The sequence below is a fragment of the Mastomys coucha genome, unplaced genomic scaffold (genome assembly GCF_008632895.1).
Source record: "Mastomys coucha isolate ucsf_1 unplaced genomic scaffold, UCSF_Mcou_1 pScaffold22, whole genome shotgun sequence".
NCBI lineage: Eukaryota > Metazoa > Chordata > Mammalia > Rodentia > Muridae > Mastomys > Mastomys coucha.
Window position 1 is genome coordinate 264521252 of NW_022196905.1, and position 15664 is coordinate 264536915.

The 15664-nt window shown below is 47.5% G+C and overlaps 1 protein-coding gene across 1 annotated transcript in view; it reads left to right on the top strand.

Annotated features, from left to right (window-relative positions):
* Positions 1 to 15658, top strand: part of Map3k21 (mitogen-activated protein kinase kinase kinase 21) — a 36468-nt gene extending 20810 nt beyond the window's left edge. Inside the window, exons 5-10 of the mRNA XM_031341836.1 lie at positions 3972 to 4212; positions 6120 to 6242; positions 7618 to 7768; positions 8819 to 8916; positions 10514 to 11272; positions 13736 to 15658. Coding sequence (XP_031197696.1) covers positions 3972 to 4212; positions 6120 to 6242; positions 7618 to 7768; positions 8819 to 8916; positions 10514 to 11272; positions 13736 to 14109 — 1746 coding nt within the window. The 3' untranslated portion in view covers positions 14110 to 15658. The remainder of the gene's footprint in view (positions 1 to 3971; positions 4213 to 6119; positions 6243 to 7617; positions 7769 to 8818; positions 8917 to 10513; positions 11273 to 13735) is intronic.
* The last annotated feature ends 6 nt before the right edge of the window (positions 15659 to 15664 follow it).

Here is a 15664-nt window from a genome sequence, read left to right on the forward strand (position 1 = left end):
GTGTGTCTCATTTGATTGTTGCTCGTTGGCCCTTCTGACCTTGGGTTCTGTGATTAGAATATATGAGGCAGTGTCTCTCTTTGTGCTGGAAGGCTCCAATCTCATCTTCCTGGGGAGGGAAAGCCTTTTCCACTTGCTCTATCTCCCTTTCCCACTCACTGGCTGGGGGAGGAGGCCCCAGACTCCAAACACTCAGCTCTCATCCGCCTTATGCTGCAGATGGTGAACCCTCCCTGTGCTCAGGCTTCTTATCGCTGTCTGTCTCCGGGTCCCTGTGCACCCAGTATAGGCCCTGGCGGAGGCCTTGTCCTTATTAACTATTAACCTCTCCTGCCGGGAAGTGGTTTGGCCATTATCAGAAAGCCCCAGCCAAGCCTTCGGGCAAATGTTCCTGCTAGTAAACACACCGACAAAAGGAAGGCTTTGTGATTTCACACGTGTTCACACGTGTTCACACATGTTCACGTGTGTTCTAATACTCCAGAGGTCTCCCTTCCATTTCTCAACATGCTTCTCAAGCTTATTTTATTATTCATGAGTGTGTGTGAGCGCCTGTGTGCGTGTGTGCATGTGTGTGTGTGTGTGTGTGTGTGTGTGTGTGTGTGTGTGTGTGTAGGCCAGAGCTCAACCTCAGATGTCTTCCTCAATCACTTTCTACCTTGCTTGGCGGCCAGACCTCTCACTAGAACCTTGAACCCAGTTCTGTCAGACTAACCTGCCAGCAGCCCCAGAGATCGTCCTATTTGTAGTTAGGTGGCCTTGGTTTTATACATGCTTTTCTGGGGATTGAACTCAGGTCGTTGGGCTTGTATGGCAAGCACTTTACCAACTGAATGATGGTCCCAGGCCAGCTTCCAGATTTAAAATTCTGCTTCATAAGGCGTGCAGTCTGCCGGCTTCCCCACCAACTGCGTTTGTGTTTTCCCTATTAGGAAGTCTTCCTGTTGTTGCTGGTGGTGACATTATAGGGGTTGGACACTTGTTGACAGGGACTTAGAACTGAAAGTGTTTACTTACTCAGTTTGTATAGAGACAAGTGTGTGTGGAGGGGTTACTATCCTCCAGTTAGCAGCAGCTACTTGGCCTGACACCAGCCCCCACTGAAAATGGCTCTTAGGAGAAGGGTAGTGCCTTAGGGTTTTACTTCTGTGAACAGACACCGTGACCAAGGCAACTCTTATAAGGACAACATTTAATTGGAACTGGCTTATTGGTTCAGAGTTTCAATCTGTTATCATCAAGGTGGGAACATGGCAATGTCCAGGCAGGCATGGTGCAGGAGGAGCTGAGAGTTCAACATCTTCATCTGAAGGCCGCTAGGCTGCCCTAAACTGGCTTCCAGGCAGTGAGGAAGAGGGTCTTAAAGCTCTTGCCCCACAATAACACACTTCATCCACTAAGGCCACATCCACTCCAACAAGGCTACACCTCCTAATAGTACCACTCCCTGGGCCAAGCATATTCAAGTCATCACAGATGGGTACTTGAAATGAGTAAGAAACCACCCTCTATCTTCCAACACTCTGCAATCGGTCTCCAGTGTGGACACACTTCAAAAACTGCCTCACAACTGGGTGGGCTGCCCTCAGCTGTGACGCCTGCACTCAGGAAGCAGAGGCAGGAGAGAAACAAGTTCAAGGCTAGCCTGGGTTACATAAAGCCTTATCTTAAAAAACAAAAAAACAAAACAAAAAAAAAAACCTAAAGATTTTTAAAAATTATACAGCACTTCTTTTTCTTTTCCAGTGATAAACACTGATACTGGTCGTCTGTAAATGAGAGCCAGCTGGCACGTGGTAGGGAGAGAGGCTGAGAAGCCTGTAAGTCAGAGCAGGTCGCTTTTCCAGCTGGGTGAATAGGAATTATCTAGGGAAACAAATCAAGCCCAGAGACTTCAGAACTGAGTTTCTGCTCCTTAGGTGGAGTTGCCACAGACTGCGGACTTCTTTGACTTGAAGGATCCGTTTCTCAGTCACGTGGACTCTGTCCAATCTGTTTTGTCCTGTTGGTGGGACCGTGCCTTACTGTGTTTCTCTTTTCTTTATGAAGATTGTTCTTGTAGATATTATTTATAGATTGGCTCAAACTACTCGAGTCCATCTAGAAAAAGTCCAAAGGGGTAGACTTGGATGTTAAGTCTCTGGCTGGTTGTAGCTCCTCACAGTGTTTCTCAGGAGATGAGTTTCTTGAGGGGCTGTTGTTTAAGCTCTTGTCTGTCACATAGAGCCAGGAGTGTCTGCTTATCTGTCAAGACTGAGGAAGTACACAGCCCTACCTGAGAGTCTTCTGCAGTTCCTTCTGGAGCTTGGCTCGAGGCTCTGCTAAGATGGAGCAGTGGCTGTCCCGCTGAATGCTCTGATGTCTGTCTGTGTGCTGATGCAACCACCCAACATATTTTCCCCATAGAGAAGAGAACACGTTGGAGAAATGGTTTAGAACTTTGAAGGATTCTCAGTTTTCCCCTAAAGAATTATGAACTATAGGCCTAACATGAGGCTATGAGTATTATCCTTGAGCTCATTGAGTTGTAACTGTGGGTTGTACCGTGAAATGGGTCATTCATGAGGCTAGGATGGGATTATGAACTATAGTCATAATATGTGGCTATGAGTATTATCCTTGAACTACTGAGTTGTAACGGTGGGTTGTACTGTGAACTGGGTCATTCGTGAGGCTAGGGATGCAGCTTAGTGGGTAGAGGGCTTGTCTGGGGTTCTTGATACCCTGGGTTCTACCCCAGAACCTCATAAACCTGAGCATGTGGATAACATGAGCTTCTTATTCATAGCACTCAGGAGGTAGAGGCAGGAGGATTAGAAGTTCCAGGTCATCTGTGGAAACTTGGTGAGCTTGAGGTCAGCCTGAGCTACGTAGACCAGGATTCAAAGCATAACTAAATAAATTAGGTCCCTCAGATGTTCTTTGTTGATGACTATCGATGTATGATTATATGCTAGTTCAGTTGTCTGCAGCCTTCCTAAATGCTTTGACTCTTTCCCCCCATTGATTGATTGATTGGTTGATTCACTTTACATCCCAATCACTGCCCCCTTCCTCCAGGCTCCTCTCTTATCCCCCTTCCCCTTCACCTCTAAGGAGGGGGAGGTCCTCCTGCAGAGCAACCTACCTTGGTTCTTCAAGACTAGACACATCCTCTTACCTTGTCTGGAGGCCAGACAAGGCAGTCCAGTTAGGAGAACAGGATCCATGGGCAGACAACTGATTAGGGACAGCCCCGCCTCCAATTGTTAGGGGACCCACATAAAGACAAAGCTACATACACATCTGCTATGCATATATATGCAGGGGCCTTAGGTGGGGCCGTTGTACGCTCTTTGGTTGGCGGTTCAGTCTCTGGGAGCCCCCAAGGGTCTAGGCTAGTTGACTCTTTTGGTCTTCCTGTGGAGTTCCTATCCCCTCTGGGTTCCTCAATCTTGTGATTCGCCCAACCACAAGACTCCCCAAGATCTATTTAATGCTTGGTGGTGGGTCTCTGCATCTGTTTTAACCAACTGCTGGGTAGAGCCTCTCAGGAGACAGTTAGGGCTAGGCTCCTGTTTGCAAGCATAATAGAGTATCCTTAGTTCATTATGTTGTGGTGACCCCAACCATAAAATTATTTTGTTGCTACTTTATGACTGTAATTTCGCTACTGTTATGAATTGTGATGTAAATAACGAATATTCAAGAGGTCTGGTATTCGACCATAGGTTGAGAACCGATGTGTTACATGCTCATAAAGAGCAGAGGTGAAGACAAAGCAAAGATAACCTCTAGTGTGAACGTGAGCAATGCCTTTCCCTGTCAGGACCTGACAGGAGAAGGGGCCTGGCATTGGTTTCCCCTAGGTTAATAATAGGCTAGAAACAGAGAGGCTCACACCATCATGGATGTAGTGAACTCACTGTGAAGGGCTCTGGGAGCGGTACAAGAAACCGGTGTTGATCTCCTTTTTGGTCCTGACATTGCAGGAGCTGCGTTCCCGAGAGGAGGAGCTGAGCAGAGCTGCCTTGCAACAGAAATCCCAGGAACTGCTGCTCAGGCGCCGGGAGCAGCAGCTCGCAGAGCGCGAGATCGACGTGTTGGAGCGCGAGCTGAACGTGCTCATCTTCCAGCTGAGCCAGGAGGCGCCTCACGTGAAGAAGAGGAAGGGGAGGTTCAGGAGAGGCCGGCTGAGGCTCAAAGACGGCCACCGCATCAGCCTGCCTTCAGGTTTGTGCCTCCAGAACCGGGGAGGCAGAAGATGGGTGCGGTCCTTGCATCTGAATATTTGTCTCTCAGCACAGAGTGTCAGAGATGGGCCAAGCAGCTGGTTGTGACTGTGAAGAAATGTCGACATTAACTGGGAAGGCACACCCTAGTTATGGGTGACGCTATTACGTGAGCAGGAGTCCCAGACTGAATCAAAAGGAGAAGGCAAGCTGACAATCAGCATTTACAGCCCCTCCTTTGTCATAGTATTTGTGCTGTGTCCTGGGTGTACTGCAGCAGTTAACACGTATGAGTTCCTAAACTTGGGGCGGGGAAACGACTAACAGAACTCAGTTGGAACCCCCACTTTTCAACGATAGAGAGACAGAACAACATCCCGAATTCTTAAGGGCAGCTGTATTGCTTGGCTGATGCATTTATTCCAGGCAGAATTAATGTAATTGACTATTTTTTGTAAGAGTCTCAAAAAATCCTGGACCTTAGTATTTAGCATGTCTTTTTCTGGAAGCAAAGAGGACAGTTCAGCTACATATTTATTTCTTTCTGGCACCTGATACAAGATTTCAGTTAAAGAGGACCCAAGCATCTACTGCTATGAGGACTTCAATAACCGAGAGGATTTAGCATGCAGTAGCCCACTTTGACCACAAGATGGCAGCACACATTGTAATTCTGGCCCAGGATTGTGACCACCTTCTGGCATTTGGAGCCTTCACCTTTAGTATGTGTTTGTATGTGCAACACAGAACCACGTGCACATACACACTCTTACCTGTGCAGTGCCCAGAACGGGACAGCTTTGGTAATGAAGAAATAGCAGTGGTTTCTGTCTTATGTCCCCAAGAGAGATTTTTGTTCTTGGCATTTTCAAAGGGCGGAAAGTTCACTGAGTTCTTGAATCCAGTAGTGTTGGAATGGCCTGAGATTCAAAAAGACTCACTGAGGGATATAGCTTGCCCTTCTCAGAGTTAGCATATCAAATTTCTTGGACTTTTACAGTATTCTGCCAATTCCCACGCTACACTTTGGAAGTATACTTTGTATTGTTAGTGTTTTCTTCAGAATTTGCTGGAGAAAGCCTGGTGAGAGGGGGAAGCTTGGGCAGGCTGATGGGTTGAAGTTGTATCCCAAACATACATAAAGTCAAAGTAAAGAGGTTCCAGGCTTTACCAGTTGGTACCTAAATCAGAGGGAACCAAAAACCCAATGAAGACCAGCTGTTTGTGCATGTGTAAGAGTGACAGAGAGAGCACACAGGAGAGCAGAAATGAGTTTTTAAACTCTCAGAGCCCTCCCCCAGTGACAGAGTTCTCCAGGAAAGTCATTTCTCCCAAAAAAGCCCAACCAACTGAGGGCCAGGTATTCAAATGGGATGCCCAGAGCTTTGGGGAACATTTATCGTTCAAATCTCCACGCAGAACATATCCTGTAATGTCATTTTGTATCTTTTAGACACTGATACCCTGGCTTCTAGACTGAGCCAACTTGGCTCCGATAATTATTCTACATCTTTCTAGCCCTGTTCCCCAGGCCTACAGCACCAACAGAAAGGAAACTATAGCACAGGAATTGTCTGTTGCTGTTCTAAATCCTAACCCTGACAAAGGCGGTGGCAAGACTGACTTCAGCCGGTGGCCAGCCATCATTGCAGGGAGCTCAGGTGAAACAGCTAGAAGACATCCAGTCCAGAGCGGAGAGAAATGAACACACACCTCCTTGTGCCTATCAGAGTAATACCTGTTGACCCGAGCCTTTTGAGAAGGGGCACAGGGCCATGCTAAGAAACATGCTCAGGAATTAGTCCACATGCCTGAAAGAGTTACTGTCTGGTTATGATGCTCTTGGTTATGAAAAGGCATTGAGGAAAATGATGTAAATCCTTGACAAGCTCATTCTTTCTTTTTCAGATTTCCAGCACAAGATCACAGTGCAGGCTTCCCCAACCCTGAACAAGCGCCGGAGCTCAGACAGCCGACTGTGCAGCCCACCCAGCAGCCCCTTGATGCTCCCCCGCCTCCGAGCTATTCAGTGTGAGCTTTCAGCCTTTCTCTTCATCATCTACGCCTGTCACATGGTTACACGGAATGGGCGTGTTTTTACAGTGGTCTGCGTGAGTGGGGTTGGGGAACAAACTGTGGTGAAGACATGGAGAGAACAGTCGGCCTTGGGGCCAGCTGTGGGGGCACACTTGGTAACCTCAGCACTTGGGGTAGAAGGAAGAAAATCAAAGGCAGCTTCAGCTGTATAATGAGTCCAAGCCCAGCCTGACTCTTTCAGGCATGTGGACTAATTCCTGAGCGTGTTTCTTAGCATGGCCCCGTGTCTCAAAGACTCAGGCCAATAGATAATAACACCTTATTCTGAGGTGTGTGTTTATTTCCCTCTGTTCTGGACTGTGGATGTAGCTAGCTGTTTCTCAGTCCTGCCTTAAGCACAGAATACCCTGAAAGGAAAAAAAAAAAAACAGAAATAAAATAAATACCACAAAGAAGCTGGTCTTGGGTCTTAGGCCACTTTTGACCATAAATGTGACATCGTGTCAATGCAATGAGGACCTGGAGCCAAGAGTCCAGGTCATTCAGAGACATTGTCACATCAGACAGCATCGTCTCTTCTGCTGAGGTGGCTGGGGACACAGCTCAGGGGTAGAGCACTTGCTTAGGTAAGTGTAGGAGGCCCCAGATCTAACCCATTCAGAAAAGCAACACATTCAGGAACCTGACATGCCTGCAGCACTTTACATGCAATGTGAAGAAGGTATGTTTCCCTGTTTACAGAAGTCCTCTTTCTAAAAGACAAACATCTGGACAAAAGTTTGACTTCCATCTCTATGGAATTCCCCTCCATGTACACATGGATAACCACACAAGTCTCAAAAACTTTATCTTACATTTATTGTACACCAGGCTGGCCTTGAACTCACAGAGATACACCTGCCGCCTCCTGAGTGCTGGGATTAAAGGCGTGCGCCACTGTGCTCAATGCTAGTCACACCATTTTAAAGGGATGTACGGTTTGCAGGTTTTAAGGCTTCTCTCTGTGTGTGAGCAGTGTATGTCCATCCATGCATATGTCCAAGTGCCTGCATGCATGTGCCACAGAGAGGGTGGAAGCTGGAGAACAGGCTCAACTGAGAACTGGGTCCTCAGCTCTCGCCTTCTTTGAGTCAGGTTCCCAGACCTGTTGGCTGGTGACCTGGGGGTTCTGCTGTCTTTATACTTCTGGTATATTCCTTTTTTTTTTCCTAGTCGCCTACCCCCATACAAAATTCAGTTTTTCAAGGTGGGCGAATGAGTTGTTCTGACTGTTCTGTCAGGAGCCTTCATGCGGTCTAAAGCCAGCATGGAGTCTGGGATTTTTTTTTTTTTTAGTAAAATCAGCAGTAACAGTGGTTTTTCTGTGTAGTAACTTCAGATGAGAGCAATAAAACCCGAGGAAGGAACATGATCTTCCGCCAAGAAGACTTTGAAGATGTGAAAAGGAGTTTCAAGAAAAAAGGTTGTACGTGGGGACCAAGCTCCATTCAAACGAAGGAAAGACCAGAAGGCCGAGAGCGGTAAGGGTGTGAAGAGGGGGCTCGAGGCACACAACACGTGGCACAGCAGGTGCGAGGCAGGCAGTACACACCAGGTAGTAGTGCTATCTATTGTGCATGTGACCATGCGGCTCAACCTGCCTCTTGGGAAGCAATTAGATTAAAGCAGAGACAACTGGATACTAACTTAACGTTCTGCAGCATGCTGAGCTATGTGAAATAATTATTAGTTCAGTACATAATTTGTCTTCTTTATGTATCACTTCATAATTTGTGTATGGGGTGGCGGTGGTGGAGAGATTGCTCAGTTCTGCAGAGGACCTGAGTTTGATTCCCAGCACCAACATGAGGGCTCACAGCCACCCCTAACTCCAGTTACAGGGGATCCATCACACTCTTCCGACCGCTGTGGGTACCAGACATGCATGTGGTTTGCATACATATATTTGGGCAAAACACTTATACACATAAATAAACCTAAAATATTTTAAAAAAAAAAAGATTTTATCAGGTCTTCAAAATCCAGACGCACAGAGGGGTATTCTCTTTACATCTTTAAAAATAACCACGGCTGGGCTGAGATGTTCAGCAGGTGAAGTGCTTGACTGGCAAGCAAGAGATACAGAGTTCAAATCCTGGCATGCAGGGAGAAGCTGGGCAGGCATGGCAGCTGTCTGTAACCTTAGACCCTGTGTACCCAGACTTCATGGTACTAAGGCAGAGGGTCCAAGGAAGACCTTCCAAGGAAGACTTAGAAGAGACAAGGGACTTCTAGGGCAAACGAATTTGCTACCCTAACCAGAACTGGTGAGAGACTCTGCAGTCAATATAAACAAACAATAGATAGCAATTGAGGAAGACATACAACATTAGCTTCTACCCTCCATATGCAGGTGCACACACACACAAGTGTACAGCCAGCAAGCGACCGCTTACACACACACACACACACACACACACACACATCACCCATCACACATACACACCAAAACCTTTATCGCTAACATGCATCTGCTGCATCCAAGTGTCCTGAAGTTCCATGATGTGAACACAAATGTCTTTCTCTCACAGGGTCAGACCTCTCTCAGATGGCAACAGCCCTTGGTCATCTCTTTTAATAAAAAGCCAGAAAACCACACCCTTGGCTTCACTGTTTGTGGACCAGCCAGGTAACTGTGTCTCCGGAGGCAGATGTGCTGGGGTGCTCTTAACTTTTGGGGCTCTGAATTATCTCACGTGGCCCTTAAGGACACTGAAAGGGTGACAACAGGTCTTTTAGAGCTTTACGTAAGCCCAGAGGTTATTTTGCATCCTGGCTTCATGGCACTAAGGAAATGTGCTCCCTGAGATTGGGGGAATTCATAGCTCCATATCTTACCAGGAAAAAGCTAGTATCTCACTTAGACCAAGTAAGTTTGGCATGGAAGTTGGCCAGATTAAGGATGGGATGGGGCTCTATTCTATGTAGAATGAGTTCAAGAAGTAAAATTATCGAAAACCTTCGAAGACGGCTGTTAGCAAAAAGAACTGGCCTTTTATACCTGAGTGTTTTCGACGGCATTTTATACTGTGATGAAACTGGGGGTGCGGGTGTTGAGTGTATTCTGGGTGCTGTGCTCATCCGCATTGTCCGCCCGCTTGAGGAATCCCTTCAGTAAGCAAGAGATTTGCATAATAGCCCAGAGCAGGGTTATCAGTGGAAGGAAAGGGGCTTCGTGAACAGAGGTACTCATGGGAAATGCAGGCCTGCATTCAGAGAAACCAGTGTGCTGCAACTGTCTTGTAGAGAGTGGCTTTCCTGAGGTGAGTGGCTGTCTAGAAGACAGTGGGTTTATATGCTGAGACACCCACCACTCTGGAAAACAAGGCATGTCTGTTGTGTCTTACCGTGGAGCCCAGCACAAGGAGGTTGTTGCTGCTGCCGCATGCATACAGGGGAGGTTCACCCTCTTCCTTAGCCAGTGCAATTGGTGACTCTCACCCTCCTCCTTAGCTTGGAGACCCCCATAGGGCTCTGGCCTCTTTGGAGAATCACCTCTCTGCACTTCTATTGCACTAACTCCAGCTTGGGGATAGGTCTGTCACACAACAGCTTTCTGGCTCTTCCACAGGACTTTTGGTTTTGCACCAGGTCGGGCAAGAACTTGGGTGTCTTAATTGTCTCTGGGTTGGGTGCTGCGCTTGAGAACCTGTGGAGTGCTGTGTAGCAGTTCTGTGTGCAAAGTGAGAGCTGAATGGGGCTGAAGCAATGCCGTGTGTACATTTTGTAGAATGGTGTGTGTGTGTGTGTGTGTGCGTGGCATGTGCACCCATGTGTGTTTGCATAGGTGCATGTGCATGTGTGTGCACATGTGTGCGCATGCATGTATATGTTTGTATGTATGTGTACACATGAGTGCATGTCTGTGTTTGTGTGTGTATGAGTGTGTGTTGGTGCTTGTGTGTATGCATGTGTGTGTGTGTGCATAAGTGTGTGTGTGTGTTGGTGTTTGTGTGTGTTTATATATTGGTGCTTCTGTCTACACACTAATTTCTGTCATCACTGCTGAAGAGGAACAGGAAGCATCCATAACTTTCTTATAACCCTTGGATGCCTGCATCCCAGGGCTCTGGGCTTTTCTCACCAGAGTTCTCCCACTGAAAGACCTCTGCATGTCCTGTGTAGTGTGGTGACTCGTGGTGGCACTAGGGTGTTAGTACACAGCCTCAGTGGTGGTGTTTACTGTGCAATCATTCTGCAGTGTTTACATTCGTCCCTTTGTTTAGGATCCTGTGAAGAGCAGAAACTTGTCCCTAATGGATTAGAACATAGAAAACCAAAGCAAACAAAGTTCCCTGGACAGGCCTACGTTGGTCTACCTCTTTGCAATGACAGCCAGAGGGAAGACTCATCAGAGGCTGAGAGTCGGGAGGAGGGACCCTCTAGGGGCTCCCCAGTGAACAATGTGGGGGCACCCATGCTGAGGAAGAAAACAGAGTCAGCTCTGTGTGAGTGTGGGGTGCTGCTGGCGTCCATGGCTTTGGGACTGGATGTCAGGAAACTACATGGAGCCCAGGCCCCCACCAAGCCATCACCCAAGGAGGAGAAGAAGGGAGAGGGCACCCTCCAACCTGTCTTCAGGTGCCAAGCAAGTTCCAATTCACTTCAGAAGCAGCCACCTGCAGGCAGGGCACCCAGTGATGCCTCCACTCTCCTGCTGCCGAGTACCACAAGCCTTTTCTCAAAGTCTTCTCTCTCCACGAAGTGTTTGCTGCAGGCCGATGAGGAGGAGCCATCTTTGGGGAATGCTCAGATCTCTTGTGGTTCCACAATGCTCACTCCAGGTCCTGGTACTGCTGCACCAGAGAGTGCCTATGAACTCATCCCTGGACTGAGATGTAAGACTGACTATGGTGTGTTGAGAAGCACGTCGCCTGCCACCCTGGAGCAGACAGGGAAGAGACTGCCAGGCTGTGCCATTGTAGGAGACAAAGAATGCCACCGAGTGCAGATGGGATCTGAAGAAGCTTCTCTCAGGCCCCAAAGTAGGTGGCAGCAGTTGGGTCGGCCGAAGGGATATAGGAGGGGTGTGGAGTGGACAGGCAGCTTTCACCTTTTCTGGTGACTGCAATTAATAACTTGATATTGTTCAAGTCGCACTTGAGTGTTATCCTTCCATGTTATAACTTTAATATTACTAGAGCGTCGATTGTGAAAAGAGGCTTGGTCAGGATCTAGTAACTAAAGATCATACGATCCTGTAGGTGCAGACCATGCGATAAACGACACGTGGGGTCAGAGAAGCGTCACAAGCACAAATCCCAGAGAAAGACAGTGGAAGAGCTGACTGCAGACCCTAACCACAGCCACAGCCCCAACCCTAAAACACTCACCTCACACTGAGCCCAACACTAACCCTAATCCTAACAACAAACAATAAAGCTAAACACTTAACCCTAACGCTAAAACACTCACACATATTGAACACTAAACCATAACCTAAACCCTAAGCTAAACTCTAATTCTAAACCCTAATCCTAAACCCTAACCCTAAACATTAACCCTAACCCTAAACACTAATCCTAACCCTAAACCCTAAACCTTAAGCCCTAATCTTAACCCTAAATGCTAACCCTAGTCCTTAACACATAAACATTCACCCCAACTAAGCCCTAACCCTAAACACTAACCTTAACCAGAAACAATAATGCTAAACACTTAACCCTAACTCCAAACCACTTACCCCACACTGAACACTAAACACTAACCCTAACCCTAAACCCCAATCTTAAACACTAACCCTAAACCCTAAGCCCTAAATCCTAACCCTAACCCTAACCACTAACCCTAACCTAAACACTGACCTTAACCCTAAATGCTAACCTCTAACTTAAACATAAACCCCAATCCTGCCTCTAATACCTGACTACAAACCCCAATCCTAATCCTTAAACCTGAATGCTAACCAAAAGCCATCTTCAGGCTCCCCCAGGACATTCTGGTGTCACATGCTGTGGCTGTGTTGGTCCCTGTCATGTCTGACAGGTTGATGCGGAAAGCTTGCAGCCATAGTGGCTTAAGCAGGAGACTTTCCCTACTGTGCTAAAGGCAGAAGTTGCCACAAGCGTAGGCAGGGCTGGGTCTTCCTGAGCCTCTCTGCTGGGCTTGCTCACACCCGTTCCCTCTATCTTGACATGGTGGTTCTTCTGGGTGTTTGTGTCTGAATCCCATAAGGCCCACAGTCAGACTGCACTAGGGCCTGCCCATGTGGGTTTATTTTGATTTAGCCACCTGTGAGGACCCTATCTAGGGCTGGGGAGACATCTCAGTAAGCTAAATGCTTGCTGCGCATATAACAGGACTCAAGTTCAATCCCCAGAACCCACATCAAAAAGCTGGGTGTGCTAGTGCACACCTGTAATCACAGTATTGAGGAGACAGGCAGGTGCCTGGGGCTTGCTGGCCAACCAGTCTAGCCAAGTCAACGAATCCCAGTCCACTGATAGACCCGGTCCCTGAAAAGAGGTGGGCACATTTGGGAGTGACTCTAAACCACCCACTCCGCACTGATGTTGCATGCACATGCACACATGTGCACGTGCACACACATGCATGTACACAGACACATGGCTACATGCATGCATGTACACATACATACATACATACATACATGTACACATAGACATATACAGACACACACACCACACACATGATACATGCACAGATACACACATGACACACACAACATATAGATATACACACAACACACAGACAGATGGATACATGCACTTGAGTGCATACACACATACATGCACACATATACACACAAATACACAGACACATTCCACACATAATATACAGACACACACAAGACACACAGATACATAGATATACACACACATGCATGCATACATGTACACATACAGACACCCACCTATGCACACACACACACACACACACACACACACACACACACACACACACACAGAAACACATGCACAGGTCATGGTGATGTCACAGTTAACTGCGTAAAAGCTAGTGCCCAGGTTTGCTGAATGTGACCGTGGGCACATTGCTGTAACATGCTTGTCTGTGGCTAACCTATGTCACCTCTCCTATCTTTAGGAGAGGGGTAGAGAGCAGTGAACAGGTAGTGCTGTGATTCGCTCTTTTTGTATGTGGAAGTGGTTACAGTGATGTCCTACACATATTCTCTGAAGCTATGGCTATGGGAAGCCATTTGAGCTAGGCACAGTGGCTCTTGTCTGACACTCTAGTTAGGTGGATGGCTGGGTGATGTGGTTGGAAGAATTTCTCTGGGTCTAAGGGCATAGTTGCACTAGGGAAAACATGCACTGGTGGCTGGGGTTGGTTTGCATAATTACAGTGTTAAAACTCCAGGTAATGTCATTATCTTCTTGAACTGTCACCGTCTTTCTCTTCCCTCACTGCTTCAGAAGTCTGTCTTCTCCTCGAACACTGTCTGATTTGGCTTTCCTCGCCCACAGGTGCCCCTGAAGGCTCTGGACCACCACACTCTCCCTCCCCTGGGCCTCCAAGTGGCCTGGCCAGCCATGCCTCTCCTGTGCAACCCCAAGGTGTTCTGGACAAGGACCAGGCATGCCCTGCCCTGCCCCAAAGGCCACGCACTGCTTCATTGAGAACAACATCTCCACCTACCTGGGCCTGTGACAAGGACCATACGGTGCCAGCCCTTGCCTGCTTTCTTGGTGCTCAGGAGAGAAGCAGGTACCAGGCTCCTTCCTTGCTGGATGCCAGCTTCGAAAGTCAGAACAAGGACCGTGCCATGCCCTTGTGTAGAGTGAAGAGCGTGATGTGCCAACCGTCCATCTATGCCCTAGAGAAAGACTTTCTGACCTGATGACCTCTGCTTTCCACCATTATCATTTGATGGGGAGACATGGGAGTCACTGTGTGCCTTGTGCTGTGTCTGGAACTTGTGGCCTGTGAAGCTAGAGGTGGATGCTGACTCTGAGGAGCACTAGTGACTGCTGTTGGCTGTCCGTATCACAGCTACTGCATGCTAGTTACCCAGTGACTTGAAATACATAGAACTTCAAATGCATGTCAGCGGAGGTGGGGTCATCCTAGCCGGTTCCTGTGCTTCTGTCTTACGGATGTCCTGCCCACGAGCACACGCGCTGTGGAACTTCAACGGCCAATCCTCTTTGCCTCCTGCCTTCATCTTTTCTCTCTTTTTTTCTTGTCCTTTTTGGGGTTTTGTTTGTTTGTTTTTACACAACAAAAAGCCAAGAAATAGCTATTCACTTCCCAGCAATAATAATGTGATGTTAAAAATAAACATATTTATTTATGCGGGGGGGGGGTGGGGTGGGGGAGGGGAAGGTCCTACTGTGTGGAGTTAATCCAGAGTCCTATTTAAACTACCCAGAGAAAGAAGTAGCCTTGTAATGTGTGGAAGTGTGACCAGTTGACTCCCGAGTTACACAAGGGTAGTTGTCTTCTAGGAGGTTTCACTGGATGTGGCCTATAAAAGCTTTATGGAGGCCTGAAGAGATGGCTCAACAGTTAAGCATGCATATAGCTCATTTGGAGGGTCCTAGTTCAGTTCCAGGCACTCATATCAGATCGCTCACAACTGCCTGTGACTTCAGTTCCAGGGCATCCAGTGGCCTCTTCTGGCTTCCACAGACACTTTCATTCATATGCATGTACGACCACGCAGATATACACAGACACATACTTAAAAGTTAAAAGTTCAAAAGTTTGCTTGAATCTAACAATATTGTTATTTTTGTATCATGTAACCAAAATGCCCTAGAACAACCTAAAGGGAGGAACTATTTTACTTTGCTCGTGGTTTTGGAGGGATCAGTGTAACCGTGGGAAGGGCCTAGTGGAGTGTCTTCACATCTTGGTGGACAGGAAGCAGAGGGAGGGGGAGACAGAAAGAAAACAGGGCAACATACAGCTCCAGGGGACACCCTCACTGAACTTGTCCCCTGTTTCTATACCTTCCCAAAGCAGCACCCCTACATGGAGACCATACAAGAAGAGCCCATGGGGGGGATGTTTCAGATTCAGACCTTAGCAGTAACTGCCGAGCATCATTGAGATCAGGCGTTAATATTTGGCGCCCCGTACAAGGCTGCTCTGTAGGTTTCCCTGCAGAAATGGCTCATCCTTAGTAGCCAGAAATGGAAAAATTTTTTCATGCTCTAGTAGTCTTTAAGAATTAGATGTTCCATGGCCGGCTATGTTTGAAGAGCCCACGTGTGCTGAGGACATACATGTTGTGTGGTTTTATCTCTCCCCGAGCCTGCAGTTTTGCCAACACTAACACTGCCTGTGCAGAAGATGGCAGGACAGGTTTCCAGTCAGCGTTTCACGCTCCATTTAACTCTGAGTCAACAAGGGCATCTCTAGGGGTGAGCAGGAATGGCAGGAAGACATGG